Raw genomic sequence first — 12,118 nt, 5'->3', positions numbered from 1 at the left:
CTCGGGCGATGTTCCCCAGCCCCACACACTGCCTGAGCCCCGTTTCCACCCACAGGTCTGGCCAGCAGCAGCCCCCCTCCTGCTCCTTGGCAGCCCCCCGAGGGTCCCCCCTTCGCCCTGCAGCCCCCCCGGGCTTGCCTGCACCCTGCTGCCAGCCTGCTGAGCCCCCTGGCACCGCCACTCCATGCCAGCTCGCCGGAGCCCCTCGCCTGCCTGCACGCACCGGGGTGCCCCTGGCTCTGAGGGTCCCCAGCGAGACGGGGGGCTCTGGCACAGTGAACACGTGCCAGTGACAGCCAGGCCACTGTCCCCTCACCACCTGCCCCCTCCAAACCAGGACCTCCTGTCGCCCTCCCGGGAGCTCAGCACCCCCCGGGTCCAGCGGGGCAGAGGGGGTGGGTGCTCACCCAGGAAGTGCCACCAGCCAGCGTCCCGCTCTCTGCGCTGCAGGGTCCCCAGAGTCACCCCATGCACCCCTCGGCCAGCTGGCACCTTCCCCTGGGCCACCCCCAGCTCTCGTGGCACCCTCCCATCCCGTCCTGCAGCCCCCTCCCCTCTCCCCCACCCCGGACCCTCTTTGATGCCAGCCCCCAGCAGCTCCCCAAGCCGTAGCCCCCCGCAGTGGGGTGATGCCCAGGTGATGCCCACCTCCATCCATCCCAGCGGGCATTTTGCCACCCCAAGGCACCAAGCTTCATCCCAGGCTTTGCCTCTTCCTCAGCCTCCTCGGGTGGCTTGTGGGGACCAGGACTACCACCACGTCCCTGGGGCTGGGGTTGGGGTCAGGCGGTGGGAGCCCAGCGCCTCGGGGACCCCCTTGTCACACCAGAGCGTTTGCCACCCTCCTGGGTGTCCCACCTGCTGGGGCCGGAGTGCAGCTCGGTGGGGGATGCCCAGGAGGATGGGCAGCAGTGGGGGGGGCAGCGGTGGCGCCCAGCTGGGGACACCTTCTCCTGCCTGCCAGGCTGGCACTGCACCCCTGCCACAGCTGGGCGTGGGCTGGGCAGCCCCGGGGTCCGCTCGCTCCCCGAAGACAACACGGGCTCCGGCAGAGTTTGTGTCTTTTTAAGCAAGAAAAAATAATTTCTAGAAGAGAAAAATGTTCTGTGGGTTTCTTGGGGCACAACAACCCCCCGCAGCGCTACGGGCTGGGGGGAGAGGGGCTGGGAAGTGCCTGGGGGAAAGGACCTGGGGGGGTTGGTCGGTGGCAGCTGGATATGAGCCAGCAGCGTGCCCAGGTGGCCAAGAAGGCCACCAGTATCCTGGCTTGTACCAGCACTAGTGTGGCCAGCAGGACCAGGGCAGGGATCGTCCCCCTGTGCTCGGCACTGGTGAGGCCGCACCTCGAATCCTGGGTGCATCCTGCAGGGACAGCCTGGGGGGGACAGGCAGAGGGACAGCCTGGGGGGGGACAGCCAGAGCACCCCCAAAGTGACAGCCTGGTACAAAGTGGTTGTGTTTAATCACTCCATGTACAGCAGCCAGACCCCCCCCGTCCCCGAGAGACCTGTGAAGTTTATGGAAGGATCAAAAGGAGGATCCTTCCTGTCCCGCCGCCCCCCAGCCCCACTCAGCTCCGGGTGAGGAGTGTGGGGACACTTGGGGACGTGCCACCCCAGCAGGTCTGGGCAAGCTCTCGCAGACGGGCACGTGCAGGCGGGGCGGGCGGCTGGGACGCGGCGGCGCTGCCTGAAGAGTCCTTGAGGTTCGAGTCCTGCCAGATAAACACACAGAGACGAGGCCGCTCGGGGGAGAAGGGGAAAACACCCCCCCAAGACATAAACCAAAGAAACCCAAACAAAACAGCAGCTGGAAGAGACGTCCCCGTCCGGTCCCCGTGCCACCGGCCTGGCTAGCGCTTGGCGAGCTCGTGGGACAGCCAGTCCAGCCCGTCGTAGAGCCCCGTGCCCTGCGTGGCACACGTCGCCTGCACGTACCACTGCAACACAGAGCGGGACGGGGACAAGGGGCTGCGGGGGCTGCGGACCCCCAGGAGCAGCCCCACGGGGACGGGGAGGGCACCCCGGGCACTCACGGTCCTGCTGCGCAGCGCCTGCAGGCCCAGCTTGTCGGTCAGCTCGCTGACGGCCATGGCGTTGGGCATGTCCTGCTTGTTGGCAAACACCAGCAGGACGGCGTCCCGCAGCTCGTCCTCCTGCAGCTGCGGGGACAGCGGGCACGGCTGAGGTGGGCGCTGCCCCAGGGCGGCTCGTGGAGAGCCCTCGTGGCAAGGGAGACCTGGCTTGGACGGACCCAGAGAGCCAGGAGGGCTCGCCAGCTCCTCGTGGCTGCCCCCGTCGCTGCCCGGAGGGCTCGGGGGCACGGGGATGCTCTTCCAGGAGTACCCGTGCCCTTCACGGAGGGGATGCGTGGGGCTGCAGGAGGTGGGGGGCATGGCGGGGATGGGGGGCACATCCCTGAGGATGCTGTGCCCCCCTCGGGCCACCTTCCCTCCCCGAGGATGCTGTGCCCTGCTCCATGCCACCTTCCCTCCCCGAGGATGCTGTGCCCCGCTCCATGCCACCTTCCCTCCCCGAGGATGCTGTGCCCCGCTCCATGCCACCTTCCCTCCCCAAGGATACTGTGCCCTGCTCCGTGCCACCTTCCCTCCCCGAGGATGCTGTGCCCCGCTCCATGCCACCTTCCCTCCCCGAGGATGCTGTGCCCTGCTCCATGCCACCTTCCCTCCCTGAGGATGCTGTGCCCCTCTCCAAGCCACCTTCCCTCCCCGAGGATGCTGTGCCCCGCTCCATGCCACCTTCCCTCCCTGAGGATGCTGTGCCCCTCTCCAAGCCACCTTCCCTCCCCGAGGATGCTGTGCCCTGCTCCATGCCACCTTCCCTCCCTGAGGATGCTGTGCCCTGCTCCATGCCACCTTCCCTCCCCGAGGATGCTGTGCCCTGCTCCATGCCACCTTCCCTCCCCGAGGATGCTGTGCCCCCCCAGGCAGCCACACCGAGGAGTAAACGACCCCCTCCTCACAGGCTGGCTTTTGGACGTCGTTTCTGTGCCAGGTGTTGCTGCCCAGCGGGGCAGAGCCAGGAGGAGGGCTGAGGGGCACCCACCTCCCTCCCAGACCGAATCCTCCCCCTCCATCACTCACCATCTTCTGCAGCTCGTCAGCAGACTCCTGCACTCGCTCACGGTCGTGGCTGTCCACCACGAAGATGAGACCCTGCAGGAGAAGCCAGGCTGGAGCGGGCAGCGGGCATAGAGAAGAGGGGGGGCATCCCAGGTGGGCCGTGCACCCCCCGTGCCCCCACGTACCTGCGTGTTCTGGAAGTAGTGCCTCCAGAGGGGCCGGATTTTGTCCTGGCCGCCCACGTCCCAGACGGTGAAGCAGATGTTCTTGTACTCCACCGTCTCCACGTTGAAGCCTGCGTGGGGGCAGGAGGGGCATGGGGAGAGGGTGCCCGCTGCCTCAGGGCACCCTCAGGTGGCTCCATCTCCTTTACTCCCCGCCACGAGGGATTTACACACATGGATGAGATCCCCCCCCAGCCATCCCTTCTCCAGGCCAAGCACCCTCCCAGTATGAGAGCTGCTCCCGTCCCTTCACCATCGTGGTGGCCCTGCTGGACTCACTCCAGCATGTCCCAGTCTCTCCTGCACTGGTGGGCCCAGCACTGGACTCAAGGTGTCTCAGCAGAGTGGAGCAGAGGGGCAGGAGCTCCCCTCCCAGCCGCTTTGCCCAGCGCAGCCCAGGGTCTGGTGGCCCCAAGCCACAAGGACACGTGCCTGGTGCTGGCTCAGGCCACTTCCCACCAGCGCTGCCAGGACCTTCTCCCCAGAGCTGCTCTGCAGCAGGAACCGGGGCTGGGCTTGGTCCTCCCCAGGGGCAGGACTTGCCATCCCCCTGCTCCAACTCACAGAATCACACAGAATCCCAGAATCAACCAGGTTGGAAGAGACCTCAGGGATCACCGAGTCCAACCATTGCCCTGACACCACCATGGCAACTAGACCAGGGCACTAAGTGCCATGGCCAGGCTTTTTTCAAACCCCTCCAGAGATGGTGACTCCACCACCTCCCTGGGCAGCCCCTTCCAATGGCTAATGACCCTTGCTGAGAAGAAATGCTTCCTAATGTCCAACCTGAACCTCCCCTGGCGAAGCTTGAGGCTGCGTCCTCTTGTCCTATCGCTGGTTGCCTGGGAGAAGAGGTCCGACTCCCACCCCGCTACAACCTCCCTTCAGGTAGTTGTAGACTGCACTAAGGTCACCTCGGAGCCTCCTCTTCTCCAGGCTAAACTTCCCCTGCTCACTTCTCCAGCCTGCCCAGGTCCCCCTGGATGGCAGCAGGACCCTCTGGTACACAACCACCCCTCCTAGCTCGGGACCACCCGCCAGCTTGCCGAGGGTGCTCTCTCCCCAGCACCCAGGTCCCTAACGAAGCTGTTCAGCAGCATGGGGCACACCACGGGTGACCAGCCCCCCCTGACCCGGCAGCGCAGCCGCTTCCCATCCCACCTTCATCAGCTCGTGGGAGATGCCACGGGAGATGGTGCTGAGCGCCCCACTGAAGGCTTCGCACCCTCGGGCACACTGGACCCACACGGGCTGAGCGACCTCCTGCCCCACGGCCATGCCCCAGCACCCAGACAGGCACGGGATAACGGGAGGGTAACGGGAGGGTGGACGGTGCACCGGGGTGTCATATCTCACCCTACGCGGCCCCCAGCTGCTCAGGGTACACCAGGGCTCGGCTTGGGGCACCCACAGGGAAGCGGTACCCGGGTGGGCAGCATGGCCTGCGGGATGTGGCAGGGGGGCCCTGCCCGGTGCCAGCTGTCAGCGGCAGGGTGGGGGGCCCTGCCTCGTGCCCCGTGTTCCGTGGGGGCCCTGCCCGGTGCCCTGTGCTCCATGGGGGCCCTGCCCGGTACCCGGTGCTCGGTGGGGGCCCTGCTCGGTGCCGGGGCACTCACCGATGGTGGGGATGGTGGTGACGATCTCGCCCAGCTTCAGCTTGTAGAGGATGGTGGTCTTGCCGGCGGCGTCCAGTCCCACTGCAAGGAGGAGGCGGCGTCACCGGCGCCGGTACCGGTACCTGCCCCATCCCCATCCCCATCCCCATCATCCCCCGCCGGGCCCCGCGCCGCCGCCCCCGCGCTCACCCATCAGGATCCGCATCTGCTTCTTGCCGAAGATGCGGGAGAAGATGGCGGAGACCGTGAGGCCCATGGCGGCGGCGGCGGCGGCGGCGGCGGCGGCGGGAGAGACCGGACGGGACGGGACCGGCCGCGCTGCCCCCGCGCTCCGCCGCGCTCCGCAGGCCCCGCCCCCGCGCGCTAGGCCCCGCCCCCTACGGCTGACGCCCCTGCCCGCTGCCCTATCAGGCCACGCCCCTCACGGGTAAGCCCCGCCCCCCTCGGGGCGCTGCACCTCTCGCATCGCTCCGCCCCTCTGGGAAGCCCCGCCCCTTCCGGCGCACCCTCCAATGCCTGACCCCGCCCCATTGCTTATAGCCCCGCCCCTTTGGCCCTGCAGCCCTGCCGTGCTCCGGGGGGGCGCATGCGCAGTGCGTGGCGGCGGCAGGCGGAAGTGACGTATGGCTCTGTGTGCTAGCGCAGCGGTGCCGGCCCGCAGGTAAGGCCTGCGCCGGGGGGGGCTGCCCGGGGGACCCCCCCCACGGCCCCGCGGTGCCCCCGGGACCCCCCACGGGACCCCCACGGCCCCCCGGTACCCCCCTGTCCCCCCGAGACCCCACCAGCCCCTCCGCCACGGCCCCGCGGCCTCCTCTGCCCCACGGGCCCCCCCGCCACAGCGGCTGCCCTCACTCCCTCCCCCGCAGCATCCCCCGCTCCCCGCCGTGTCCCCGTCCCACCCGCCCACACTCCCCTCCCAGGACCTTCTGCGGCCCCCGGTGCTGACCACCCCACCCCTCCGTGGCAGATCCTCTGCAGTGGAACACCCCCCCCTTCCCCTCTCGGACCCCCGAGAGCTGGGGCCCCCCAACGCGGCGCTGGCGGCGGTTGGGTTACCGTCACAGGCCAAGGGGCTGTTTATCTTGAAACATAAAAAACTGAGCTGTTTATAGCTGTAAACCCCACTGCCTTGTTGAGAACAAGTGTGATGGGGAGCGGCTGAGGGACCTGGGGGGGTTTAGCCTGGAGAAAAGGAGGCTGAGGGGAGACCTTCTCGCTCCCTACAACTGCCTGAAAGGAGGGTGTAGCGAGGGGGGGTCGGTCTCTTCTCCCAGGTAACAAGTGATGGGACGAGAGGAACCGGCCTCAAGTTGTGCCAGGGGAGGTTTAGATTGGAGATCAGGGACAATGTCTTCACCAAAGGGTTGTCAAGCGCTGGCACAGGCTGCCCAGGGCAGTGGTGGAGTCCCCATCCCTGGGGGGATTTAAAAGCCGTGTAGATGTGGTGCTGAGGGACATGGGTTAGTGGTGGCCTTGGCAGTGTTAGGTTAATGTTGGACTCGATCTTAAAGCTCCTTCCCAACCCAAACGATTCAACGGTTCTATGATTCTATGACTGACCTGAGCGGGGGCGGCTGCGGGGGCAGATGCTGCTGGGCGAGGTGGTAAAGCATTTCCTCTGCCTTTGGCTCAGAAGCTTGAGGCATCCGAGTCGCAGCCCAAGCGTGTTTCCCCTCCGAGCAGGACCTGGGCAAGGTTCAGTGCGTGGTGAGAGATGCAGAGTCATTACCCAGGTGGTGTCCTGGGGGCGCTGGGGATGGTGGTGCTGCTTAGCCACGTGCTCCTGCCGATCACAAATGTGTCTTTGCTGCTCGTTCAGCCTTTGTGCTGTTTTTCTCCTTTCAGACTGCGTGAATCATGGAGAGGTTTGGCATGAACTTTGGAGGCGGCCCGAGTAGAAAAGATCTTCTAGAAACTATAGAATCGCAGAAGCAGCAGCTGCTTCGGTACCAGGTTCGGCTGAAGGATGTTGTCAGAGCCTACAAGAGCCTGCTCAAGGAGAAGGAAGCCTTGGAAGCCAGCTTGAAAGTATTGTCCGTGTCTCACGAGGCAGATATCGGCGGGAGCGGCGCCCAGCCTGCGCCCGTGGCTTGCTCCAGCTCTTCCTTCGCCGATTCTGCTGATGACAGGAGCTCGGTTCACAGCGAAGACAGCGTGGGGACAGCGACCAGTGCAGACACTGCTGCCAGTCTGGCCAGTACCAGGGGTGAGGCAGGGCCTGAGGATGATAAGCCCGCGGCCGCCGCTTCCTCTCTTAAATCAGAAGAGACGAGCGGTTCGGAGAGCGGGGTCAGCACGAGCAGTGGGGATGTGTCATCTCCTGCTGGAGAGGCTGATAAGAGAGTCCTCCAGCTGAAGACCCAGTTGGCCACCTTGACCAGTGCTCTGTCGACAGTCACACAGGAGAAGTCCCGCATGGAAGCTTCCTACCAAGCAGACAAGAAGAAGATGAAGCAGGACCTGGATGACGCCGTTAAGAAAGCAGAGGGTGAGTCGGCGAAGTTGGAGACGGAGCTGAAGTCTGTCCAGGACCAGCTAGCCGAGACCAAAGCCCGCCTGATCACGCAGCAGCACGACCGAGCCCAGGAGCAGGGGGACCACGCTGTGATGCTGCGAGAGCTGCAGAGGCTGCTGCAGAGCGAGAGGACTCTGCGGCAGGACGCGGAGCTGAAGCTGGAGGAGACGAGGGAGGCGCTGGCCGGGCGGGCGTGCATGGCTGACCGCGCGGAGGGCTACGAGCTGCAGATCAAGCAGCTGAGCCAGGAGGTGGAAGACCTGAAGAGAGAGCTGCAAGCTGCTCAGGAGGAGAACAACAAGCCGGACCCCCGGGTACAGGAGCTGCAGGAGGAGATGGCCAGCCTTAGGAACCACTTCCAAGTGCAGCTGTTGCAAGAGATGAGGAAGGTAATTTCCTATCTGGGCCCTGGAGTGTTTTGTGCCCTGGTCTAGTTGCCATGGTGGTGTCAGGGCAACGGTTGGACTCGATGATCCCAGAGGGCTCTTCCAACCTGGTTGATTCTGTGAGTGCCGGGTTTGGGAGCAACCTCTGACGTGGTTACGCAGTGACTGTCCTCCACAGTGTCACTTGGCTCCAAACACGTTACCCTCTGGTGTGACAGTGGCTGAGCTTGGAAGGAGAGACCTTTCCTCTGCCCCACTGTGGCAACGAGCATGGTGTTGTCTCATAGAGTATGTAAGTGCAGTGCAAGGTGCAATTACAGGAGCTCGTAGAAAGGAAATACCTTCTAAGGAGCCTTCAGTGAAGCTCAGAGTGCTCTAGGGACAGAAGAAGGGTACATACAGGAGAAAGGCCGTAGCCTGTGTGTGTGCAGGGGGAGAGGGAAGAGCTAGAAAGAAGGATATGGTGGAAAAGAGGAACCTGTGTAGCTCTGCGGGTTGTGGGGCAACATGCTCAGGGGTTGGCGTAGGGGCTTTGACACCAGTAACCAAACTGGCATCTGGAAACGCTCTGGAATGGGATCTTCCTCATCTCCTTGCAGTCTGGAACAAGTTTTCTTCTTTCTAAGCTGAAGCATCAGGCTGATTTAATGCAGTTTGCCCCTTTTTTGGAAGTGGTCTCCGGCAGAGGTGAGGGTGACCCGACTCCAGCTGGGGTTTAGGTCACAGTGGGGATTGTCAAGTGCTGCCTTGTCCAGAGCACTTACTGGTCAGGCGGATCTCAACCAAGCTGTAAAAACTGTGCACACCAGGTGTGTGCTGTAGCTACTCAGAAACCACTGAAGCATTTAAGTAAACTGCAATTAGATGAGTGAAAGCTTTAGAGCTTTCAAAAAATCCTGTAGCAGATTGTGACGTGAGTCTGCTGCTTCCCACCCCCTCCCCGCACACCTACAGATAACGCTGGTGACAGGAGCTCTGCGGAGCAGGGAGCAACAGCAAAAATGCTTTTAGTTTCTTTTATCCCCAAATAAATAGCCAAAAAGGCAAGTCAGTGTGGTGGCTTGTGTGGGATTCTAGGGGAAAGGGTGGCCCTGCGCTTACCTGGAGTTCAGCAGAGCAACAACCCCCTGCAGCGCTACAGGCTGGGGAAGAGTGGTTAGAAAGAGCCCTGGGGGTGCTGATGGACAGGCGGCTGAACGTGAGCCAGCAGTGTGCCCAGGTGGCCAAGAAGGCCAGTGGCATCCTGGCCTCTATCAGGAATAGTGTAGCCAGCCGGTCTGGGGCAGGGATCGTCCCTCTGTACTGGGCACTGGTGAGGGGCACCTTGAATCCTGTGTCCAGTTGTGGGCCCCGCACTGCAAGAGAGATGTTGAGGTGTTGGAGCGAGTGCAGAGGAGGGCGACCAAGCTGGGGAAGGGTCTGGAGGGTCTGAGCTGCGAGGAATGGCTGAGGGAGCTGGGGGTGTTTAGCCTGGAGAAGAGGAGGCTCAGAGGTGACCTTAGTGCAGTCTACAACTACCTGAAGGGAGGTTGTAGTGGGGTGGGAGTCGGCCTCTTCTCCCAGGCAACCAGCGCTAGGACAAGAGGACACAGCCTCAAGCTTGGCCAGGGGAGGGTCAGGTTGGACATTAGGAAGCATTTCTTCTGAGCAAGGGTCATTAGCCATTGGAAGGGGCTGCCCAGGGAGGTGGTGGAGTCACCATGTCTGGAGGGGTTTAAGAAAAGCCTGGCCATGGCACTTAGTGCCCTGGTCTAGTTGCCATGGTGGTGTCAGGGCAATGGTTGGACTCGATGATCCCAGAGGGCTCTGCCAACCTCATTGATTCTGTGATTCTGTGAGAATTAGGCCCCCGTGTAAACCACAGCCCTCCTGCCCAGAGCGTTGAGCTAATCTAACCGTGCCGTGTGTCTCTGCTCTCAGACTGCCCAGGCGGAGGAGCAGCTCCGCCAGCACGCCCAGATGGAGGAGCGGCGGGTGGCTGACCTGGAGAGCCAAGTCTCCGAAGTGTCCGAGCTCCTTGGCACTTATGAAAAAGCCAAGCAAAAAGACCAAGTGGTCATTCAGAACCTAAAGGACCGCATCGTACAGTTGGACCTGGAGAACAAAACCCTGGCCATCGCGGCCTCCAGCCGCTCCCCTGTGGATATTCAGGCCGAAGAAGCCAATCTTGATGTTAACGTGCTAAAGGATAAACTGGAGAAGCTGAAGAAGCTCTTGCAGGCGGCAGCTAAGAAGAGTCAGCCCGCTCTGGACATCGAGAAGCTGTGTGAGCTGGAGCTGCCGAAGGGCACTGAGGCTGGGGACGGCGAGAAGGCCACCGCTTTGTACTACCAGCAGGAGCTGAAGCAGCTGAAGGAAGAGTTTGAAAGGTACAAGATGAGGGCGCAAGTGGTTCTCAAGAACAAGTCGGCCAAAGACGGCAACCTGGCTAAAGAACTGGAGGAAGCTCAAGAGCAGCTGGCTGACCTCAAAGAGAAATACGTTGCGCTTCAGCTGTCCTCTGATGAGATGGAGAAGCAGCACCAGCGAGACGTGGAAGCCAAGAAGCAAGAGCTGTGCCAGCTGCAGCAAAGTCATAGGCAGGAGTTAGAGCGGTGCCAGCTGGACTACAGGGAGCGGGCGCTGAAGCTGGAGGAGGAGATGCACAAGCAGCGGGACCGAGCTCTGGCGGTGCTGGCAGAAAAGGACCAAGAGCTGGAGCAGCTGAGATCTGTCACGTTGCCTTACGGGCTCCAAGGATCCAAAAGCTACCTAGCGTCAGGGCCTGACGTTCCCAGCAACGACTCGCCGGGTAACGACTCCTCAGAGATTCTCCCCCAGGCTCTTCACCTCTCCGCCGCCAGCGAGCCCACCTTCTTCTTGTACGCCGAGCAGCTGGCTCGCAAGGAGGTGGAAATCGTGGCGCTGAGGAAGCAGAAGCACAAGCTGGAAATGCAAGTTCACCAGCTCCAGGAGAAGATCTTGGTTGAGGAGGAGAAGCACCGGGAAGAGGTGTCCGCGCTTCAAAGCGTCATCGAGAAGAATTTCAGAGATAAGAGCAGAGAAGGAGCCAACCTGGAGTACCTCAAAAACATTGTTTATAGATTTTTGACCCTGCCGGACTCTCTGGGTCGCCAGCAGACACTAACAGCCATCCTGACTATTCTGCACTTCAGCCCTGAAGAGAAGCAAGCGGTCACGAAGCAGTCGGCTCACAGCAGCTGGTGGCTTCCTGGGAAGAGATGAGCTTTTCTCCCCGACTGCTTGGGTGTAGTAACAGGTTTCTGGTTATTAACAACGACCACTTCACTCGTGGTGTAACCTCTTTCCAGCCGTGCAATGGAGCAGGGGAACTGGGCTTAAACTAGCACTAATTTAAAGTAGAATTGTGCCAGCTATCCCAGTAGCATCGCAGTGCTCTCCTGCTCTCTGCTGTGAGAATTTGCTCCGAGTTGGAACTTGATATAAAAAAAAATTTAAGATACTGATACTTTTTTAAACACAATTTAAAAAAAATCCCTACCTGTCAGGCACAGGGTGAGGAGCTCTATTAGGGTAGAACTCACTGGGTCTCCAAATGCCAGCCAGGCTTGTGACTCAAAAGATTTATAGGGGGGGAAGCACTTAACGTGGTGCTAAAATAAGACAGAGAGCTGGAAGCCTGCAAGAAGGGTGAGTCTTAACTACCAGCATCATCCTAATGCAGAAAATCTTGAGCAATTTCTTAAAAGTAGGTTTTTTTTACCTAGAGCCAAGTTTATACCAGAAGGAGACCTTGAAGTTCTCACATAACTTCCTTGCAGACTGGTGAGCGTGGCAGGGAGGAAGCCAAAACGTTTTGAAACCCCTCTGGCTTTGGCAGACCACTGCTGGCTCCGTGCTGGTGTTGCTGCGCTTTGCAGTTGGGCTCCTGACCACTTAGACCCAGAACAGCTGAGCTGAAAGCCCAGTTTGGTGAACGGCCACAGGACTAAACCCAGAGCGTGTGTTTTGGGTATTAGCAGATGGTGTGAGAAGGGTGAGGGCCTGGGGGAGCTGCGGCGTGCGGCTGTGAGCGTGCCGGGGGAGCTGCCTGCTCCTGTCCCGCCTGGCTTTACCCTGTCGCCTTCCATCTCCCCCCTGCCAGGTTGATGGCTGAGACACGTGAAGCAGCCGCCTCTCTGGAGGGCCAGCTGCGTCCCTGGGCATCTCCCCAGCCCATCCCCTGGGTGCTGGGGCCACTGGGGGGAACCCACCAGTTGCCCAGGGACAGGGACCCTAGGGTGCAGCATCGCCCACGGTGCTGGGGTCTGCTGGACATGTTTTGCAGGCAG

At 61.9% G+C, this 12,118-nt stretch overlaps 2 protein-coding genes across 2 annotated transcripts; one reads left to right on the top strand and one right to left on the bottom strand.

The window, feature by feature from the left end:
• Positions 1-1,443: 1,443 nt before the first annotated feature.
• Positions 1,444-5,270, bottom strand: ARF5 (ADP ribosylation factor 5). The gene is made up of 6 exons (XM_068411122.1): positions 5,115-5,270; positions 4,926-5,006; positions 3,268-3,377; positions 3,104-3,175; positions 2,036-2,161; positions 1,444-1,939 (listed from the first exon to the last, which is right to left on the bottom strand). The coding sequence occupies exons 1-6, from the start codon at positions 5,179-5,181 to the stop codon at positions 1,853-1,855; spliced, it is 543 nt and encodes a 180-aa protein (XP_068267223.1). The 5' UTR covers positions 5,182-5,270; the 3' UTR covers positions 1,444-1,852.
• Positions 5,271-5,532: 262 nt separating this feature from the next.
• Positions 5,533-12,112, top strand: GCC1 (GRIP and coiled-coil domain containing 1). The gene is made up of 3 exons (XM_068411328.1): positions 5,533-5,586; positions 6,771-7,829; positions 9,747-12,112. Exons 2-3 carry the CDS (start codon positions 6,783-6,785, stop codon positions 11,049-11,051), a joined length of 2,352 nt encoding a protein of 783 aa, XP_068267429.1. The 5' UTR covers positions 5,533-5,586; positions 6,771-6,782; the 3' UTR covers positions 11,052-12,112.
• The last annotated feature ends 6 nt before the right edge of the window (positions 12,113-12,118 follow it).

This window comes from Nyctibius grandis, chromosome 12 (assembly GCF_013368605.1).
Source record: "Nyctibius grandis isolate bNycGra1 chromosome 12, bNycGra1.pri, whole genome shotgun sequence".
NCBI classification, from domain to species: Eukaryota; Metazoa; Chordata; class Aves; order Nyctibiiformes; family Nyctibiidae; genus Nyctibius; species Nyctibius grandis.
The sequence above is the reverse complement of the archived record's forward strand: the minus strand, read 5'-3'. Positions and strand labels throughout refer to the sequence as shown.